The sequence below is a fragment of the Pan troglodytes genome, chromosome 2 (genome assembly GCF_028858775.2).
Source record: "Pan troglodytes isolate AG18354 chromosome 2, NHGRI_mPanTro3-v2.0_pri, whole genome shotgun sequence".
Lineage (NCBI taxonomy): Eukaryota > Metazoa > Chordata > Mammalia > Primates > Hominidae > Pan > Pan troglodytes.
Genome location: NC_086015.1, coordinates 127,314,735 through 127,337,709, shown reverse-complemented (window position 1 = coordinate 127,337,709; position 22,975 = coordinate 127,314,735). Strand labels below are relative to the sequence as shown.

General features: G+C 45.2%; 1 protein-coding gene across 19 annotated transcripts in view; it reads right to left on the bottom strand.

Annotated features, from left to right (window-relative positions):
* The window catches only part of KALRN (kalirin RhoGEF kinase), a 690,517-nt gene extending 667,946 nt beyond the window's left edge, over positions 1-22,571 (bottom strand). For 7 of the 19 annotated variants that reach the window (XM_024355619.3, XM_016941781.4, XM_016941789.4 and 4 more), the window contains exon 1: positions 22,127-22,280. In XM_024355619.3, coding sequence (XP_024211387.1) covers positions 22,127-22,199 — 73 coding nt within the window. In that variant the 5' untranslated portion in view covers positions 22,200-22,280. Of the gene's footprint in view, positions 1-22,126 lie in introns of all 19 variants that reach the window. The other 12 variants (XM_016941791.4, XM_054682232.2, XM_024355620.3 and 9 more) reach the window with 6 other exon arrangements.
* Between the last annotated feature and the right edge of the window lie 404 nt (positions 22,572-22,975).

Genomic DNA, 22,975 nt, shown 5'->3' with positions numbered 1-22,975 from the left:
TCCAACAGCCCAGAAATGGAAAACTCCCAGAGAACAAAGCTTCAGTACTGAGGGTCCTGGAAGGAATGAATAAGGTGGGTACCTGGGTGCAGAATCAGTGCACAGGAATGGAAAAGACTTGGCATGGGGGAAAAAAATGGCACCCACTAGAGTGATTACAAGAGATGTAAAGTGATTGCCCTCATCCTCTGTACTAAAGAGATTTTGGATGGGATTTTATAGTGCCATCTCTGTAGTCAGATCCCATCAAATCTGGAGTTCTACGGCTCTAGGGCCTCCAGGAAACCTAAAGTAGCATGTGATCGTGATCACACACTCAGCCCATGAGTCTGTCAGAGAGGTCCTCCACTGGAGAGCTGCCGTGGTCTTTCTCATAGGAAAACCCAAAATCTAAGGGGGAAATCACAAACAGGCCTATTCAATGCCCAGAATCATGCTAGATAGAGTAATTAAGGTGGTCTGAAAATATGTCTCAGAGAATGACTTCTATGCATAACAAGTTGAATAAATACTTCAAAACAAACTAGATAGAATAGAGTGAATAGCTGTAAGAGCTTAGAAACTAGGCCAGGGTAGAGAGAAGAAATTAGATGACCTCCTTTTGGATTCAAGAGACATGTTTAGTGGCATCAGGAGTGGGGAAGAGGAAACATTCTCTCTAACAGTTGGCAGACTTCTATGAACCCTGCATCCCTCCAGCAGTCAGTTGCCCTGGCTCAAAAACCAGACATTACAATCAGATTCTATGGGAATGACAAAAAATTAAATTGTATAACCAAGTCCTATGCATGCCCTCTGCTAAAAGTGATGCATTACAAAATCTGTTGGCAAATGCTAAAAATCATTTCTGTTATCAATTTATGTAAAAGCTTTTGGCAAATGGAATCCAAACCCCCTTCCCCCAAAAGTAACTGTTACACCAGACACAGAAGTTTAGCATTTTACCCTCTGAGATGAGGAATTCACCCACTTTCTTCTTAAAGTTCAAGGGTCCTGATGGTTAATGGCTGAGTAAGCTATTTGCTATAAACTCCACTAATTTAAAGGCTGTATTCAGCTAGATTATAGATGATAAACTCCTAGAGATCCTTTGGTTGGAACTACTGATAATCACAACCACAAAGTTAAACTTAAATTTAACAGATGTTAATTAGGACTTCCAGAAATCCAGGTTTCAGGAAAAGAATATATAACCATTCTCAGCAAGACTGTATCATACAACTCACAAAGCTCCTACTGCCGAGATACAAATTAGTTCATCAGTGGACAATATAGTCTAGACTACCCTGTTGTACAGATCAGTTGGCCAAAGTTTCCAATTTAGGAAAGGCAGTTTGAAGGTCCCTGGTCTGGTGTCTGGAGTCAGGCAAAATGTGGTAAGGCTGGCTAACTGAGCACCATGAAGATAGGGGCTACCTGTTAGGGAAAGGCCTTACAGGTACATTCTGAGGGTCTGCCATAGCTTCAGGGAAATGTCAGGACTGGAACTGGAGGAAAAACTACCCCAGAGTTCTGTGAAGTTTGCATAGCAGCCAGGTAGGGAAGGAGGGTATTTAGCATGTTCTCCATTTGCCTCCAGAGGCTTCTGCAACATTTTATTTTATTTTTATTTTTATGTTTATTTTTAAGTGACGGGGTCTTGCTATGTTGCCCATGTTGGTCTTGAACTCCCGGGCTCAAGTGATCCTCCCACCTTGGCCTCCCAAAGTACTGGGATTATAGGTGGGAGCCACAACACCCAGCCTCTGCAGCCTTTTAAACAAAGCAGCAAAAGGAAGATATAGAGGAGGATGTGGTACTGCAGCTGATGCTGAAAAAACCCAAGCCTCTCATATGCAGCCATCTCTACCCAGCCTAGGGTTTTCCTGTTGCCTAGAAACAGTCACAAAGCATATTGGAAAGGTTAGCATAAGTATCCAGGTGCAGGCTCTGTGGCTTATCTAGAACAATTCTTGACCCAAGCCTGACTTTACCCCTATATCTGAGCTTTGCATTTGGCTAGAGGCCTGGGGATTTCCCCCCATTTTGCACATGGCAGACACTGTTCCTGGGAAGGGAAAAAATTAATTTGACACAAGCAATCAATCCCAATGGAATGTTTATGCACAACAAGCCAAGCGGAAATGGATCTTAAAGGGAACACTTCTGCTAGGTGATGGGAATTTTAATGCTGAAAAATGACATTGTGTCAAGAACCCAACATGATCAAAGGAGCACACACATTCATATCCAAAGCATGAGCAACATCATGTGCATGCACACAGCACATATATGCACAGGTGAGCATGCAGACTTGCCCCACTTGTGGGAAAAGTTGTCTGAGTATATAATTGTCCAACCGTCAGTCACTCTGGGTTTTTTTTTTAACGTTTTGTATTCAAAATATGTAGAGTTTGAAGAATGGAGCAGTGCTAAACCCTTTTACAGTAGAAAGCTATAGTAGCATGTGAAGTGTTCCTATACTCCTGTGTGATTCCTATGATGTCAGGCTTGGTGAAAGCACCATCAGTCTTCACCCACAACCTAAGCCAAAACCTGGAGATTGTCTGAGACTTCACCTCTCCTTCAATCCCAACATCAACTAGACATTAAATCCTGCAGATACCCCACCATTAAATTTCTTGTATCATCAACTATATTTCAGTAGTTTCCTATCTAGAATTCCTATCTCCAATTTTGTCCTTCCAATGCCATATTATCCCTTCTAAATTAGATTGTTTTTATTCCATCACTTCAATTCTTAAAGTCTTCTATAACTCTCTAGTGCTTACAAAATAAAATCCAAATCCAGAGTTGGGCATATGCCTGGAGTCCCAGCTACTCAGGAGGCTGAGGTGCAAGGATCCCTTGAGCCCAAGAGGTCGAGGCTATAGTGAGCAACTATTGTGCCGCTGCACTCCAGCCTGTGTGACACAGTGAGACCCCATATCTTTAAAAATATAATCCAAATCCTAGAATATAAAATCCAACTCCTGAGAAAATCCAAGACCTCACACGTCTCTCCAGTCCCTCTCTCCCTACAATCCTCTAATTCTCCATGATGTTTACACAACTCTCTCCCTTTGCTCACCTTTCTTCCTCTGCTAGGAATGCCTCTCCCCAGTTGTCACTATGGATAATGAATTCCTCTTCCAAATGCCATTCAATCATCTCCTACTCTATGACAACCACCATATCCACCAACATAGACTTCATTCCTCATTTATGGCCCTGCTATCCACTACTATAGTCTTATCATATAACTGGAATGCTTTAGTGTACTTTTTAGAAATCTAGTATGTTTCCCTCTACCAAAATGTAAGTTCTCTAAAGCTCTAGAAAATGTGGAAGAAAGGAGAGTTCTGCATGGAAGGAAATGTAAGAGAGCCAAGATGGCAATTTACCCTGTTTCTCCTTTTCAGATGCTGGAGTTGGGCTGGGTTTGCACATACACTAAGAAAAGAAGATTCTGGACTGCTTTTTACCATCTTCTCTATCTGATGCAAGAGAAGAAAGGTTCAAGGACATGGGATGACAGGAAGATGAATAAGTTAGTCCTCCCTGTACCTTGGAAGAGCCAGAAGAAAGGCGGTCCCTGATGAAGGCATTATCTAGGATGTTTAGGCACACAGACTTGGAATCCAAAAGAAAAGGCTGAGGAAGTGTAGGCTTTTTAACACAGGCCCAGAAACCCCAGAAACATGGTTGTTTGAAAAGATGCTGAGAACCAAAATTGTTTGAAGCCACTCATTTGCTGACTGTCAGGATGATCCTCCCCAAGGGGGCTAGTGCCCCTGTTCACCATATAAGGATGCTGGGTCACCTCTGAGTTCTGGCATCAGGAGGACTGACCAAGCAGTCTTGAGCTGCAGAGATGAAAGATCTCAAAAGGGTAAAGTCTCCAGAGAACCAGGCATAAAGGTCCTGAAACCACTTACCACTTGGTTCCTATGCCCCTGGGCTTCCCTGTCCCCCCACCTGCTATCCATTCAGTTCATAATATTGTAGATGGAAGACGCATTAGAGACCTTCTAGCTCAACTCTCTCTTAAGCCTCAGAGAGGGACACACTTGCCCAAGCTCGGCAGTAACAACTGTTCTTCCGAAACCCAGCCCACTGCTCTTTCCACTTGAACCCAACCATCTGACTCTGCCACTTACCTGTTGTGTTATTTTTGCTCAGTGCTTGCCCCGCCCAGCTTGACTTGCCAGGCAACCAATTTCTCCTCCTTTCACAGGGGACAGAGTTCCCAGTTTCACCAAAGTAGAAATACTGCTCACAGCCCCTAGCGCTGTTTGAACTCCATGGCCCTGGATTGAGTATAGTGTATAAAACACAAAAGTTTTCCACATCAAAAGAGGTGAAAGAATTTTGGATAAAAACAGCAACAACCAAACAACTCCACCACCACAGAAGCAGAAGAACAAAAAATCTAATTTGGGCTTCATTTTTTCCATTGATTTATTACTGACTAAAATTGGTCTTATTTACCACATCCTTGCTATAAAACATATGTTCATGAAAACCCAGACTGATGTTAAAGGAATTCACTTTATTTGAGAAAAGCAAAAGTGACTAGAACTCATCACTGTTGAAAGTTGAAGAGACTTGGAAAGCAGATCCTAGCAAGGTAAGGAGAAACCAGACCCACTAAAGGCCCCTAGCTCAACCATTAGTCATATTTATCAGACCAAAACACCAACCTCTCAGAAAGCAGAATTCAGCCATGCAGCTCTATAATGTAATCCATCTTCACTCCATCATTCTCCTAAAACCACGAGCTCCTTGAAGACAGAGACTGTGTCATATGCCCCTCTGTACATGATCTGTAACAAGTGCTCACTACATGCTTGCTGGAAGAATCAACAACATCACACCCTTGTATGTTTACATGCACATAAGCATATACATGTATATACATGGAATCCCGATGAAGGCAATCTCGGGAGCCTCATTTCTAAACCTTTCTTCCCCCCAAATTATTGTTTTAACTAGGGTAATACTTTTTAAAATATAATGTACTTTCCTCTTTTGCATGTCTTTATATATATTTAACCTCCTCCTTACTCTGCCAGAAGCATCTATTTGCCTCAAAGAAGTTTAGGATAGTTATAGCAGCAGGCAAAGAGAAAGCGTCAATGTTCAGCTGTTGACAACCAAAATAGGATTTTTTTAGTATGCAGCTTGAATTCTCAAGCTCCCACTAACATATTAAGATACAGCCTGGGTGGACTTGACCATTAAGGTTTTCTTTAAACCAGAGATAGACAGTACTAAGGATATGACATAGGGGAGATCCCTGCCATAAGGAAAGAGGGAAAGCCCTTTTCCTTGGGCATCTGGGGAACACGGGAAAAATTCAGTCTAGATCGGATACCAGGGTCTCAGGCTCCACTATATATACTCCCACCTTAAGGCTCAACCAGAGTTCAGGGAACAGCTTTGGAAATACCCTAATGGTTATGATGGCACCTGAGAACCCTAAGGCTACTCCTGAGGTGTTGAAGGCCTCTAGAAAAATGCCTACCTTTTCACCAATTGTGGTGTGGAGGGGAGAGGATGGTGGTGAACAGATGAAAACACAGCACTGGCCAAGGTGAATGTCTAGTTAGGGAGCCAAGTGCAGAGGTTCTGTCTTCTCACACTTGGTGCTGAGCAAGCTGGGATCCATATGCTTCTTTGTTCCCTGCTGATGGTACTCATTCAGTGACTGGGCAAAGGCCTGGAGTCAGGACTAAGAGGCTGCCATATGTAGGGTCTTTGACCACATAGGCAAAAAGTAGGACATAAATTTTAGTCCTGGGTATTAGCACAATATTCCAAAAAACAAGAGAGGTCATCAGACCAGCCCTGCCTCCATGAAGCAAAGACCAGTGGGATCTAGCTATCTTGCCTTGGCTCCAAGTACCCTTCTTCCTTTGCTCCCATCACTACCACAAGTTCATGTAAACACCTCTATGCACCCAGACCCCACTCTGAAGAGAAGTGGAGGAACATGAGAAAAATCTGAGCAACTGAGCAATTTACCTAAATGAAATAGTCATCCAAAAGAGATTAATCCAGAAAAAAGAATAATATATTATAAACTAGCAAAACAGGGGTGGGGGCTTATCAGAAAGACTGGCTCCACTTCAGAAAATTTGAAAAGCTACAGTTTCTTTGCACATCTGGGTAATAAGAAGTAAGTGTGCAACTGAACTACACTATTACCCACCAGAAAGAAAACCTCAGCCATTCTGGGCAGTTAGATGAGCTATTCTTCCACTCTCATACACATGTCTCTTTTCCAAAAGCAAATGGAACATGTCATGAAAAGTTTCACTCCATTTCTAGTGCTGCCAATTTCCTACCAGACATGAAAAAATGTACAGTCCTCAAGTGCAGTACAGGCTGTCACTCCCATCTGAGTCCCCCAGCTCAGCTTTCAACCACACTCAAAACCGAAGGAGACCCCAGAGAAGCAGCTGACAAAATCCCTTTTCATTTAGTCAGCATTTTGTTTTTCCAAAGCATTTTCTATCATCTCACTTTATCTCATACTATTCCTATGAGGTATGGCAGGGCAAGTATGTTTACCTCTTTCTTTGAATGAGGAAAGAGAGATCCCATCTGTAAAAACAGGCATATTACCGGGTTTGGCCAAGTCACAGAGCTATTTAGTGGTGGGTAGAATTAGAAACCAAGGTCTCCCGAATGACATCCTTGGAGTCTCCTAGCCAACAGCAGGCTATGGCTTTTGCATACACAATCTAAAGTGCTGCCATAGCTAACTGTGGTATTGGAATTAACTTACATTCAAGCTCAAGAACAGATGCGGCTTTTTTGGCTAATTGAGACTGCAAATCTGGCTCCTAAGGCACACTGAAAAACAGGTCAAGAATGGCCTCTACCATTTATTTAAATGTCACTAACAAAAGTGTCCTTAAACATTACACAAAAAGTTATCCTTCAGAGAACAGGGACTGGTTGTTCTTCCTCTCTCCTGAGGATAAAGGCAGAGAAAACAGCCCAAACCTACAGTTGTCCTACAGTCACCTTTGAACAAGATCAAAAAAATGAATGGCCTTTCTTGCTACTCTTTGGACCAAATAATGTCCCAGAACAAACACCCGTCCACAGAAAATCTGGGTTATAAATGTCTATCATTAGGAGAATGGTTTAATAAAGTAACACATCCTCACAATAGAATGTAACACAACTGTTAAAACAAATGAGGTGGCCGGGTGCGGTGGCTCACGCCTGTAATCCCAGCAGGATTGGGAGGCCAAGGCGGGCGGATCACGAGGTCAGGAGATCGAGACCATCTGGCTAACATGGTGAAACCCCGTCTCTATTAAAAATACAAAAAAATTAGCTGGGCGAGGTGGCGGGCGCCTGTAGTCCCAGCTACTCGGGAGGCTGAGGCAGGAGAATGGTGTGAACCCGGGAGGCGGAGCTTGCAGTGAGCCGAGATCGCACCACTGCACTCCGGCCTGGGTGACAGAGCAAGACTCTGTCTCAAAAAAAAAAAAAGAGGTAAAGCTATAGGTACTGACATAGAAAAATGTCCATGATTATAAAATGATAAAAACAAGTTGCAGAATAACAGGTATAACATGATCCTCTTTTTGTTAAATGAAAAAAAGCTATCCATTTGTATAAAGATGTATATGCAACAGGTGCATGCATGTATATGTTGAATTTATCTAAACATAAGGGAGTAAGAGAGAGAAAGAGTATTCACTTTGACCATATATCTTATACTTTTGTTTCGTGTAAATATTTTTACAAGTGTCAATACCTTTACCCCTCCAAACAATGAATGGATCCTCTGTCTTCCTATATTGCCCCATATAAAGGTCAATTGGCTTATAAATGTCTTACTTTGTTCAATAGACATATGTATAGGAATGTATCATACCTTAAAGTTAGTTGGAAAAAATGACCTCATTTTGGAAAAAGTCTACCCCCTTCATTTGTTTTTCATCTTAATTCAATAATCGAAAAACAAACCATGGATCAAGGGAGTGAATCCACATAGGAAAAAGGACGAGAAGGAAATACCTCATATCAGCAAACGGGTTCTCTCTGGGTGATAGAATTACAGTGGCTTTTCTATCCTTTATATTTCATCACATTTTTCAAATGGCCTACAGTTAGCCAGCATTAAAATAATGCTTTATATTTTTAAAAACTTCAATATAAAAAGTGTTCTGGCCAGGCGCCGTGGCTCATGCCTGTAATCCCAGCACTTCGGGAGGCCAAGGCAGGCGGATCATGAGGTCAGGAAATCGAGACCATCCTGGTGAACACTGTGAAACCCTGTCTCTACTAAAAATACAAAAAAAAAAAAATTAGCCAGGCGTGGTGGCGGGCGCCTGTAGTCGCAGCTACTTGGGAGGCTGGGGCAGGAGAATGGCATGAACCCAGGGGGCAGAGCTTGCAGTGAACAGAGATCGCGCCACTGCACTCCAGCCTGGGCAACAGAGCGAGACTCCATCTCAAAAAAAAAAAAGTGTTCTATGAAGGTATACCTAAAATTGAGTCTCTCTAAATAAAACCTTATTTTACCACTTATTTAAATTATCACTTAGCTTATAGACAATAAATACATATTAAATGAGTCAATGAATGACTAAAACTCCCTTTCTGATTGTTCTCTAATTAGCCATTATTTTCCTAATTCAACAAGACTATAAACTTTTCAGGGACAAAGATCATGTGATAGCCATTTTCATTAGCCCTCTTAGTATCTGGCATAATACTAGGCACATGGCAGACACTCACTAAATATTAATTAGTTGATCCATTTGCACGTTTGAACTTTCCTACTTGGATCTTTCTAAAAGAAGAGTGAATATTTATTTTTCCAGTGCCTGTGAAATATGTGAATATTTATAAGCAAGTGATAAAAGGAGTCCCCTCTAATTAATCCACACAACAGCTGTATTTCACAACGTTGACTTCATAGGTCTTTTGTTTAAAGCAGAATTGCCTGTCGACCAAAAAAAGATACATTTCCTTAGCACAGTGTTTCATTATAAGACTCCCAAGTAGCCTAGACACCAATAAGTAGCTTTTTTGAAAAAAAAATGGGTCAACAAATACTAATGGAGCAAGTATTATTTGCAAGGCACTAACCTGGGCATTGACAAGAATACAGACAAGTCCAAAGCAAAGTGTGTGTACAACCTACTTGGAGAAACCAGACATAAACATTTTCCAAAGTAGGGCCTCCAAAAGGCCTTAAAGCCATTGATGTTCCATAAAGTTTGGGGAAGAGAATAGTATCCAAACAAGTGAAGTGCACACCTCATCCTCACCCTAGACATCTCGTCCAAATCACCAGCCAAAAACACTGTTTTTATCCCCGCTCCAGAGTCTCCAGGGCTGAGCAAGAGTCAGAACCAGACATACCCAGCCCATTCTGAAATCAACTGAACAGATCATTCTTTTATGCAATTCCCACTCACTCTCCAGAGAATGGATCCAATCCATCTCCTCTCTTCCCAGGCTCACAGCATCTCCCAGTGCTTGCAGATGACCTTGGCTCCCATTCACTAAGATGACTGAGGTTAGCTTAATAAGAGCTCCAGCATCTGACCTGAAAAACACCTGGTCTTTCCTCATAGCCATAGAAGAAAAGGTGACCATCCATTCCAGAGATAACCTCTTTGCCCAGAAATCTCATTCTTTCCTAACTTTGGGGAAGCTGGTACCCACCCTGGTACCCCACTAACACATATACCACCTTCTAATACTTTGAGTCTCTACCATTGTCTCTTCCTATGACTTTTTCAAACATTCAAAGTTTTTCCTTGATCTGAAAGAAAAAATCACTGGACCTGATAACCTTTTAAAATTTTTGAATTAAGAATAATATACATGCATAAAACTGCACATATAAGTTTACAGCTCATTAAGATTTCACAAAAGAAACATACCTATGGTCTAGAAGCAGAGCAATATCAGTACCCCCAAAATGTCCTTTTGATTACCATCTTATTTTTCTCCTTACTTTTATTACCAAGCTTCTTGAATAGTGGTCTATGCTCATTATTCTTGTTTGCACTACCTTTTCATCCATTTCAGCCCAAGCACTCTCTCTTCAATGAATCTTCCCCTCGCCCATCCGGGTGAGGTTCTTAATCCTTCCTCTATACATTAGTGTGCATTCCTCTTTACTGAACTTATACTACACTGCGATCACCTGTTTATGTATCAGGCAACCCCCCCATTAGGCTGTTAACCTACTTTCGGGAAAGATTATTTATAACTTGTCTGTGTACCCCCAGTGCCTGGCACTTAGTAGGTGTACAGCTGGTGTCTGACACTTCGATAAATGAGTGTAAGAATAAATGAAGAGATCTGCTCACTGAAATCCAGTACTACGCTAAAATTGATTAGTTCTTTCTCCAATTCCCATGAAAAGGAATGATACTTAGCTGTCAAAACTCAGTGGTTGGGATCATGAAGAATGACTAGAAAACTGTACTGTTACAATCTTTGGTTAAGTGTCTCTTTACTTCCAAGTATCTGAGCATGTTATGTGCCAAACCACTGGTGTACACAGAAGAGGCTTAAAATCTTGCACCTTCCCTCTGACTTAAAGCTGTGACATTACTCCCTATAATGTTCTGTCCTTCCACTGCCACACCCTGACACGGAGTCCTGCCAATCTTTTCCCCAATTGTTCCTAGAGCCACTCCTCTCTTTCCCCACTACCTCATTTCAGGACAGTAAGTAGTCAGAGACAAGAATCCCCCAGGAGCCCAGACCCCTCCTCCTAGCCCTTTTTTGTCACATCCAATTAACCATCTGCCAGTCTCCCGGGTCCCCTTCTAGGCCCACTGTCCAGCTGCCAACTCAATATTGTGCCCCCACCCCATAGATGCCCATTGTCCCTGGGCTGGGTAAGAGTATAAAAGATGGAGATTTTAGCCTCATCCCTAGTCCCTGCCTGTCATGCCTTGGAATAATTGTAACTGCAAGTTTAAAAATCATAACCCTATCTCCATACTGTTACCAAATGAATGAAGAGAAGGAAGAGAAGGAAGAGAAGGAAGAGAAGGAAGGAAGGAAGGAAGGAAGGAAGGAAGGAAGGAAGGAGGGAGGGAGGGAGGGAGGGAGGGAGGGAAAGAAGGAAGGAAGGAAGGAAGGAATCAGTGTTCATGATTTTGAAAATAAAGGGATTCATCTAACTGGTAACATAATCATAATATGTCGTACATATAATATGTCATACTAGTAATATATAATACCACATTACTAGTAATATCCTATTTACATTAGTATTCACAATATGAATATAACTATCAGAATATATCTATTAACATGAGCAATTTTTTTTTTTTTTTTTTTTTTTTTTGGAGACAGAGTCTCACTCTGTTGCCCAGCCTGGAATGTGGTGGCGCGATCTTGGCTCACTGCAACATCCACCTCCTGGGTTCAAGTGATTCTTCTGCCTCAGCCTCCTGAGTAGCTGGGATTACAGGTGCCCACTGAAAGGCAAGGATTTTTTACCCATCTTACAGATTTATAAACTAAAGCTTGGAGTGGTTATAACTTGCACAAAGTCACAAAGCTGGTAAGTTCCTGTTCTAAGATTCTATGATTCTGGAACTGGTCTACACTTTAGGAAACTCCCACCTTCTTGTGTTCTAGGGAAGATAAGCCTGGTGCCCCACAATCCACCCTTTGGTGGCAGCAACAGCCAGATTCCTACTCCCCAGCCCTCTGGAGGGTCGTGTGAGACCACTGAGGAGCCTTTGATGAAATGGGGCTTTTCATCTTGGGTCAGCCCCTGAAACAAGGGGTGGAAGGAGTGTTTGGGGCCAAGAAAGAGAGTATGGCATCTTCTCTTTTGTGTGAAGGATTCAACTTCATGGAGAAGAATGAGCAAGGGGCTCATTCATGAGCCCTAGCCTGCTTCCCCTTTCTTCTAGGACTTCTAGAGACACTATGGAAACTGGAAATTCATGAGCAAATCCCATCACTGATACAGTACCTTGATGGCCAGACATTGACCCCTCCTCAGAAGGCTGCCCAGATACCATCTTGCCTGAGTTTCCCTCCCTCTCTCCTCTCCTCACTTACTTCTTTCCCCACTTGCCTTTCTGACTCATACTCTGTAGGAGGCAATTCTGCAGACCCCACTACAGCCTACAGCAGTCCCACCTCGGCTTGCAAAAGAAAGCCACCAGCACTTTTAAACGGATTGCTAACTTTAGATCTCCCAGCCTCGCTTCTTAGCTTCTCTGCCCAAGAGCCTTCTAGGGCCACAACAGCTCAGCCCACCCATTTCACAGCTGCCTCAGCTTGTACTACCCTCCCCAAGCATGGCACCACTAGTCTCTGAGTCTTCCAGCCAGATGATGCTCTCTCTCCTGGAGCTGTCAATCTGGAACATTGTGCCCATTGGTCCTTCCCAGCCAGCTACTTCACTGAGGTCTGCCTTCCCTCCAGAGTCCAAGAAAGAAGCATCCTCCTCTGGCCCAAAGCTGAACTTGAGATCCACCCCTCCAGGCTCATCCAGGACCTTCCTCAATCTATTACTTCTGTCTTTTCTAAATATTAAGTCTCTTCCTCATGCCTGCCTTCTCCCTCTACCCTATCCCTAGGTATTCACATATCTTCCCTCCTAAAAAAAACCTCCCCTCAACTCTGCTCCCCATCTCCAACTACCTTGCTATTTTTAATCTTCCCTTCACAGTCAAACCTTTCCAAAGAGCCATCTATATGCACTCCCACCACTTCCTCCCCATGCGCTCACTCCTCATTCCCCTTGGAATTTGAATTCCACCTCCCATACACAATTGAAACTGTTATTTCAAAGATTACCAATGATTCCTAGTCTCCAGAACCAATGGTATTTGCTCAGTTCCCATCTCCCTCAACTTCTCTGCAGCATTAAACCCTGTTTATCACCTGTGTTTCCCAAGTATTGCTCTCTCCTAGTTCTCCTCCAGCCCTTCTGCATCTGTTCTCCTACAGCCCAACTGTAGATACCCCTGTATCTACAATTCTGTCTTTGGTACTCTGCCCTTAATTCTGTGTATGCTTTTCATTTATTATATCATCTATTTTGATAGCTCCAGCCACAACTTCTTTCAGATAGCTCCCAAATCTATATTTCCAGATCTGGCCTCCTTCCAAAGCTCCAGACTCCCTTCGTTATCCACCTACTGAATCCACACCTCCCTTAGCTATTTCACTGACACCTGAAATGCAACATGTCCCAAAGCAAATTCTCCAAATCCCCCGTCTTCCCCTGCCTCCCCACAGCTGCTCCTCCTCTTAGCAGCTCCTGACTTTCATTAAGCGTATCTCTGTTCTCCCAGTCACTCAAACTCTAAACTTTGGAGTAATCTTGGGTTCCTATCTCTTTCTTGACACATTGACATCCAAGATGCCAGGCCCTATAGACTCCACTTCCCAAAGTAACTCATATCCATCCCCTCGTCTCCATTTCTGCTGCTGCTTCTCAAGTTCAGACCCTCCTAGCCTATCACAGTGATCTTCTAACCCATCCCCAACCAACAGTCCCTCCCCTACTCCAATGGACCCTCCACAGGGCTGCCAGATTTATCTTTCTGATCATGTCATTTTTAGTGGCTTCCCAAAGCCAACTGCTGAAAGACCAAATTCATTGCCCTTCCATTCAATGCCTTCATGATCTAGGAGCCTAGTAAATATTTGATAAAGGAATCAACTAATCAACCTGGTTGCCACCTCCTGAGTCTCATCTCCCATTGATCCTCCACCAGCCACTGAGTCACATAAACTGGACCACTTACTGCCCCTAAATATGCTATGAATATTCACACCTCCTTTCAATGCTGTTTTAACCTGGGATCACAACACTTTCTGTCTTGCCTGTCCAAACCATACCCATCCTATGTCCCAGATCAAGGAGAAGTAGCCACTCCCTTAAGTGTACAGAGCGTCTGCCACTTTTCACTCTTACATTTGTTTATCTGTTGCATCCATGTTCCCTAGCTAGTGTCCAGCTCCCTTCTAATAATGTCATAGGGCAGATGGGGAGGAGACAAAGCTAATTCTCCTACAGTTTCTTCTTTACCTCCCTGAATTAATTCCTCTGTCCACCCATTTGATTCTTTCTGTTCCCTCGCTCCTAGGCAGACACAATTTCAAGCAGCTCTATCGATCCAACAGCTCTGTGGCTGTCAGTCATTTCCTAGTTATTTTCGCTGCCAGTCATTCATACACAAAGGAGTGGCAGGAGGACTCTGAACTTTCCTCTGCAGACAGAGAAAAGGCAGGAAGGGCCTGATTCTCTGTGCACACCTGAGATTCAGCAGAAGTAAGAAGCAAGGACCTTCTCCACATGGATCAAGCCACGTGCCCCACGACCCAGACAGGGACTGGCATTCTTCTACTTATGCAGAGGAGGAGAAAACAGGGGTCCCCTGACCTGCTGTAAAAGGGTGCCCCATCCAGTCCCCTTGGGAAACCAAAATGAGAAGAACTGCATCTCTTCCTGGACTGGAAAGGTCCCATGGAAATCAGATTAAATCAGATAATACTTGTCAGAAGAGGCACTTAAGAGTAATAGAATGTTCAATTTGGAAAGATCTACATATATTTGGATAGTATTGTACAACTTTTCAGATACAGTATCTTATTTGAGTCTCTCAGCAGCTCTATAAGGGAAGGGTTGGGGCAGGGGGGCTATTATCCTCATCTTACACAGATGTTAAAGTCATTTGTCCAAGTTATTCATGTAAGTAGAGAGCAAAATGGAGTGTTTACCTCCTGCTCTATTGTCTGACCTTCTCAGCCTCCTTCATAGACTTTTCCCTCCCCTTTTAACCCCTTATATCCAAGTGCTCCCAGAGGGGGTATATTTATTTCCACTTCCATTCCTGTTCTACATTCTTTTTTTAATGGCTTTATATACTCCCATAGCATGCGTGGTACATGACTATAGTAAACACTTGATAAATATTTTTCAAACAAATGATTAAATGAATGAATGAAAGAGAGCCAAGGCCCAAAACCTAGCCTTCTGATGCCACACACAGGATCCCTGCACTGCATCATGTTGCCTCTCTGGCACCCTCTTGCATCTCATGTCAAAAGTCCTGCCCAGCATGCCTTCAAGAGACCTTCAGCCTCTGTCCATCACATTCGATTAATAATTAAAACAGCAGGAACAACAGGGATAACTAGGATTTCTTGTGCTTCTAGTGTGTCAGAGACCACTAGATGCTCCATACATGTTTTTTCCTACTTAATACTCTCAACCTGTGAAACAAGCTTTATCAGTCCCATTTTGCAGAAGATGAGGATGAGAGACATTAAATAATTAATGCAAGATCCTATCCCTAGTTAGTGCTGAACCTATTCCATCCAAAGCCTGTCATCCTCCGGCTATACCAGGGTTTCTCCATCTCAGCATTACTGACATTTCGGAGCTGGATAATTATGTGTTGTCCTGTGCATTGTAAGATGCTTAGCAGCACCCTTGACCTCTACCCACTAGATGCCAGTAGCAAACCCTCCCTAAGTTATGACACCAAAAAAATGTCTCCAGGCATTGCTAAATGTTCTATGATGGGGGGTGGGAGGGGAGAATTGCCCTTGTTGAGAACCACTGGGCTATACCATACTGACCACCTCCAGCAGTAAACTATCAAATACCAGAACCAGAGAAAACTTTGAAAAGTAAAAAGTGTTCATTTCCAACATCTAAGAAGAACCTCTAGTTCACCCGTTATAGTGTTTTATTGATTTTATTTATAGTCAGGAAGATTTTCTTACTTCTCAGCTAATTTCTTTCTGTAGCTTCAGTTTATTCTAAAACCTCCTTTCATCCCTCAAGGGATTATCAAATATGACTGGACAGTATGTACCAGTAATAAAGTTATTGGTGATTTGTGGCACAAGGATGAAGCAAAGCTTGCCAAATCTTACAGAGGTGGACCTGGATGTCACTGATATGTTCTAAAATATATTAATAGTAGAAATAGCCTATAAAAATATAGCATTAGAAATATTAACAACATTCCCTCTCCAGAACCACAAAGTCTTCCCAATACTCCCCTAAAGGCTCCTGAAAAATGATGTGACCAAAAGCCCAGTTCATAATGGGTGAAAGTGGAGGAGATCAAGAAGGGACAATAAGCATTAAATTAAGCATCGTGTTTACACTCTGGAGCATCAAGCATAACTTAAAAAAAAAAAAAGATGTTTTCCTTTGCTGCAAAAGAAAGCTCAGGAAGTAAGAGACTCCTCCCTTTTTAGGTACCTGGCAATGTACAGACTGGGCGGTGATATTTACTCAAGGAATTGCATACAAACATAGATTGTTATTCCCAAATCTCCCTTCTATATGATCTGGACATGACAACAGTTTAAGGTTCCCTGCCTAGATGTGATGGGGTTATTATTTAAGAAAAAAGTTTAAGAAATCATACAGTGAATATAAACAAACCATCACTTAGATTCAATAGCTGCTTATATTTTGCCATGTTTGATTTATATTGTGAGGAGGTGTTTTTTGATTAATCACAAGCTTTTAAAAAGATCCTTCTTCTTACCTCCAAAGAACAAGTAACTTCAATGGGGGAGACAAGCCTTCATGTATGGAAAGGCTAAATAACAATACAATACTAATGAAGTGAGAAAATGAGTACAGACAGTGAGTAATTCAAAGGGCTGTCATCGTGAGCTGTGAAAGCTCCCAGAAGAAGGCAGGGATCAAGTCTTAAAGACTGTGTTGGATTTGGAGGGTGCCGGGGTGGTTGATCCAAGGAGACTGTGAATGCAGGAGCCCTTGGGCAGTATGTGGAGAGCAGCCTGGCTGGAGTTGAGCTGTGAGGCCGACACTTGACCCTGAAGGCACTAGGGGGTTACTGAAGGTTCAAGCACCAAGCAGTGGTGTGATGAAAGTAGTGCTTTAGGAAGTTTAATGTGTCTGCAGGTCCAATTTGGAGTGGGGCTAAGTGATCAGCTTCCAAGGGATGAGAATGAGGGCCAGGAAAGGAGTCCATGGGGGCACATGGGGCCTGGCCTGGGGCCATGCCCTGTGAATGAGCAGCAAGGGCTAACTATGAAAGATAATTCAACTGGGTTTGTTGGAGGAAAGAGATTCCTCACAGACAATACCAAGGTTTTAAATATCATGACTGGGAGAGTGAAGGTGTCACTTATAGAATTAAGAAAGTCAAGAGGAAGAGCTAGTTTGGGGAGTTGGAAAGATATACAGAGTTGAGTCTGAGATTGGCTGAAGCCCAAGTAAGCACAAACACTTCAGTTGAAAATGTCTAGATTCACAGAACCAATGCTCAACAGAAGGACAGAGGTAGAAAATATCTCCACATCACTCTTTTCATTTATCTTCTTACTTTTTTTTCCTTTGCACCTTAAAGAAAAAGGTTTCTCTGCTGCTTACCAAAGCTAAGCTCTTACTTTTGTTAGGGAACCTATTCTTATCTCATTTCTTCAGGTATCAAACTCTACACTCGTTCTAGCCTCCTCAATTTTTCCTCTCCACACATTCTCTCCCTGCCACCTCCAAACCTGCTGTGACTCTAACAAAAAACAAAAATTCCTTTTCTGGATACTAACGTCCCTTCTGGCTAAGCACACACCTCTTTTTCCTTTCACTGATAAACTCTGCAAGTAGCTGATTCCCACTCACCACCCCAAATCCCTCCTCTGAACACCTCTTCTAATCCTGTGCTCCTGGAGTGCACAGGGTCTTTCTTTCATCATGCCCCAGCACTCCTCCTGCTCAACCTGTCTGCAGCCTGTCATCACATCAGAGCCCACACTGACTCCCTGGGGTCTCCAGGATCAAGTCTCCTCGGCTGCCACTTCTGCAATAAGAATTTCTACCCCAAAATCTAACTTTCACCCTTCCCTTTCTTCCTCTACTCCTTCCCTCTGACAGCAGATGCATTCACAAAGCTTCAGCTGCATCCAACCTTCCAAATCAACATCAACAGCCCTAGCCTCCAGCCCATGCTCCTGTCTTGAGTCCCACATTTCCAACTGCTGACAAAACAACTCCATCTGGATTTCCCTGAGTCGCCCCCCATGCTTCATGTCCAAAGCTAACAACATTATCTGCCCTGCAAAACCAGGTCCTGTCTTCAACCAGCCCACACCTGTCCATCAGTCAGACACTGTCAGTCCTCTAGGCTCCTCAACCCAGCTACTTCATTTTCCTCATGGGCTTCATTTTCCTCTCCCCCATCACTAGATTATCAACAAGTCCCCACATTTATACCTCTAAAAATGTGTCTCAATGGCATCCCTGACTCCCCATCCTTTCTGCCACCAACCCAGACCAAAGCTCCTCCCCCTCACCTCCAGATCACTTTTGCATCTCCCTAGATTCTACCCTTCTCTTCTCCACTTATTCAATCATATTATCCCAGATTAACCTTTCCAAACCCCACATTTTTCATGATGTGTCATTGTTCAAGAATCCATAATGACTCCCTACTGCCCCAGAACCAAATCCAATCTCCACTCTTGTGCTTTCAAGACTCTCACTATTTGACCCTGCCCCACTTCTCCAATCCTGTTTCCCATTCCTCACTAACCTACATCTTCCTATATGTCAGCCCAGGCTCTTCAATGCCCAAACTCCCATGTGCCACTGCCCATTCTTCATTCATCCTTCAAGGACCACCCTAAGTTCCACCTCCTCTGTAGTTCTGCCAACTTTTTAACTTATAGCACCACAACGCTTAGCAATTAATCTCTAACTGAACAGTAAATGTCAATCTTCTTCAAAAGTTCTTTGAGGACAGAGACCACTTCGAATATTTCTTTTGTGTTCCACAGCACCCTGGACAGCAGAAGCCTCTAGGGATAATTGAAAAGTTCTTTTTGATTGGCTGGTCAATTAGTTTCTGGTCCCAGTTATCAGTTCCCATACCTCCCCTCCTCTGCCTCATAACTATGATCAATAAAATTATTGTAACACACTTTCTCAGGCTTGGAACAGAGAATTCCCAAGAAGACAATCTGGAGTCTACCAATCTAGAATAGTAGGCTGGGTAGGGTGGGGTGTCTGTGTCCATGTGCACACAGGGAAGTGAGATTTAGGGAATCTAGCTTAACCAATTGGTCAAGGGATTGAAACACCAAAATGATCAGAAGAGGACAAACAAGGAACCAAAATGACAGAATAATTTGAAACATGCCTAATTAGAAGCACAGTATGCCAGAATTTTGACAAAGCAATTTCCAGTTTGGTCCTTGTGCATACAAAATTTTCCATCAGAAAGAAAGGGGTAACCCTGGTGCTAGGGACTTTGAAAATTTGTTTGAAGCTTTCTCAGTTATTCAACAGAATACATTTATAATCTATCCAGCCTATCGGGTATAGTGCTATATTCCACAGAGATGGGGAATCAGAAGGGAGAAGGTTTAGAAACATGGCTTTTCTAAGCTTAAGAATCTCCACCAACGCATATGCATATGTTCATTGCAGCACTGTTCACAATAGCAAAGACATGGAATCAACCTAAATGCCCATCAATGGCAGACTAGATAAAGAAAATGTGGTACATGTACATCATGGAATACTATGCAGCCATAAAGAATAAGATCATGCCCTTTGCAGCAACATGGATGGAGGTGGGGGCTGTTATCTTAAGCAAACTAACGCAGGAACAGAAAACCAAATACTTCATGTTCTCACTTATAAGTGAGAGTTAAACAATGAAAACATATGGACACAAAGAGAGGAATAACAAACACAGGAGCCTACTTGAGGGTGGAGGGTGGGAGGACAGAGAAAATCAGAAAAAATACCTATCAGGTACTATGCTTATTACCAAGGTGATGAAATAATCTGTATACGAAACCCCTGTGACACACAGTTCATCTATATAACCCACACATGTACCCCTGAACGTAAAATAAAAATTAACAACAAAAAATAAAAATAAAAAGAAGAAGAAGAATCCCCAGCAAGAGCCTAGGCTAGAGACCAGAAGTGTGGTGACAGTCAGTGAGCCAAGCATAGACGCCACACAGGGTGGATGTAGTCCTTGACCTACCCCCTCTTGCAACATGTTACAGGTCATCAGTCATTTCCAGCCTCACGCACCAATGACTTAACCTTTCTCTGATACTAAGTGCACATCAGACTTAGCTCAGCTACTGGGCTGCCCAAGGAGGAGGGAGAATATCCCCAACATAGGAATCCCACAGGAGACTGACCCCAGTCTGCTATTTATTCTGTGATTTGAGCCAGGGTTAGATAATGTGTGCCACACGTTGTGTTTTGAAAGGCCCTGGGAAAAGTAACACATTGGACTATTATTGGCCATTAACACTGTGTGAATTTATTATCAGAAATAAGCAAGCCTCCAGGAACTGAGCTCTGCTACAGGTGCCTGGAACAGAAAATGAACAGGACCTAGTGTTTGGATGATAGGAAAGGGGAAAGAGGAGTGGGCACCAAAAGGTAAAAGTGGAGTCCAGAAAGGGAAGGTGAGAAGGCTCACACTTCAAGATTTTTCCCTCAGAGCTAAGAAAATGCAGACTTTTGCCCCAGTTGGGAGGCAAGGGGGGTCAGCTGGGTTTTTGATTGACTGGTCAATTTGTTTCTAGTCCCAGTTATGAATTCCCATATCTCCCCTCCTCTGCCTCATAATGAGTATTTCTGAATATCACTTAGCCCCCAGAACCACCTTTTCCCTAGATTCCACCTCTTTAGAATCCATGCTTTTGGGTGCTGGGCTGTGTGTGTATGAGAGAGAGAGAGAGAAGAAAGAAAATAGAATCCATGTCTCGGAAGAGGAAGGAGGGAAGGAAGGAGGAAGAAAGAAAAGGAAAGAAGGCTTAGACCTGGGAAGCAGAATAGAATGACAGGGGCTCCCTCTGATTTCCCCAGACCCTGGCACCAGCTCCTGTCCTCCAGTTTTTTCCTCTGCACATCAACTAGAGAATGAACATATGAGCCAATCAAGTCTTGACTTCCAAAGCCACAAGTCTCCCCCGCAAAGCACCCCACCCCCTTCCCTAGAGATGACCTCCAGGGCAAGGTAACAGGGTTAGGAAACAGATGGATGTGCAGAGACCCTCCAGAGCTAACCTGACCCCTGACCCCCACCAGTTCATGTCCTCTAATCCAACTTTCCACAAGGGAGAGCAGATTCATGGGGCCCCGGTAACTTACTGGACTCCTTGGGACAAAGATTCCAGACAAAACCGTTTCAGACATGTGGGGAGATGGGGAGCTACACACAGAAGCTGGTGGAAGCCACAGGTACAGGGAGACGGGGAATCCCTGGCCATCAGAGAAACAGGGCCACAGGTGGTGGAAGATAAGGGTGGTCAGTGCCGGTTCTAGGGAGGGACTGTGTAGCCAGGGAGCAGGAGGAGCAATGGACCCGGGACTTGGACGATGGCAGGGGCGCAAAGAGCTAGAAAGACATCTCAGGGCTCTACACCTCACAGCAAGCAGAGACTTAGTGGGTGTGTATGAGAGGGACGCTAACTCACACTTCCAGGAATGAGTAATTCTTATGAATAGCTCCTCCGTTCCCAGAACTGAAGAGGAGGACAAGGGGGAGGTCCGAGGCGCCCACCGCCCTCCCAGCTGGGTCTGCCTCTCAAGTCAGAGGGACCAGCTCCCCACACGCACCAGGCGAGACCGATGTCTTCCGCCCCGCTCCTGTCAGTCTGCAGCCGGCGCGGCTCCGGGTCCCCGCCGCCCCTCTGTGCACATCAGGGCCCCGGGCCCCCGGCGGCGAGGAGGGGTGCCGACCCAGGGCGGCCGCCGGGAGCCCCGCTGACAGGCACGGGGGAGGGGGAGCCAAGGGAGGGGCCGGGACGCCGGTAGCCGGAGCGGCGCGCTGCAAAGTGAGCCAACACCGCCCATCCCCGCGCTCTGGGAGAAGGCGGTCCGAGGGGACCGCCTCCCACCTCCCCAACACAGACTCCCGCAACTGGGGTGAAGGCGGAGGGGCGCGGAGTTCCCAGCCCCCACGGCCTCCCCAGACGCACCCAGCACTGCCATAACAACCAGAATCTCGGCAACTCCAGCCCCGACGCCGAGGGGGCACTGCCCCCCAACACGCACGCGGCAGCAACAGCCCTCCTTCCCCAAACTTGTCCGAGACGCCGCGTCCGAGGCAGCAGCCTTCAGCCCTGGCCCCCCGCGCCCTGCCCAGCTTACCTGTCCGGAAAAAGGCGTCCACGTCCGAGTCTGCTGCTCCTCCTTCCTCCGCTGCTCCCTCAGGGGGGTTCATGACTGTGGGAGGGCGTCCGCGGGCAGCCGGGGGCCGAAGAAGCCTGGGGCCGAGGGCTGCTCGGCGCCCGGTGGGCGGAGGGCGCGGGGCGCAGCTGCCGCGGCCGCAGAGCTGGCGGCCGCGGGGCTTCGAGGGCGGGCGTTGGGCGGCGGGGCTGGGGCAGAGGACGCTAAGCCTCCCTCAGGCGGAGGCGCGCGGCGGGCTGGGGGTGCCTGCCACCAGCTCCCCCATGGTACCCCTTCCCCAGGGCGCTGGCCGCCTGCTGTCTGGCTGGGGCCGGGGCCCGGGGCCGGGGTGCGGGCTGCCTGGGCGCCCGCTGTCCCCCAGCAGCGGCAGCTGGCTCTCCTGCTCGCCCGTCTGCCTGTCTCTATTGTTCAGCCCTGCTCCGCTCTCTCCTCTTTATTTTTCCTCCTCCCTCCCACCCTCCCTGTCTCCCTACCTCCTCCCTCCCTCGCTCACTCGCTCACTCGCTACCTCCCTCCTTCGCTCGCTCGCTCTCTGGCTCCCCCTCTGGCTCCCGCCGCCGCCGCCGCCGCCGCCGCAGCCGCCTCCCCAGCTCCTCCCCCGGCTCCCGCTCCCTCAGTCCCGGCCAACAATGACCCCGGGAGCGCCGAGCTGAACTGAAGCTCCGGCCGGGGCCGAGGGCTCGCTGCGGGCCCCCGGCGGCGCCTACGCCCCCAGTCCCAGCGGCCCCGCGCCGGCCTCCCGGGGAGCGGAGCCCGAGTCCCGAGCTATTGTTCGAGGCTGTGCTAGGCCAGCTTCCTGAGCTCCGCAGG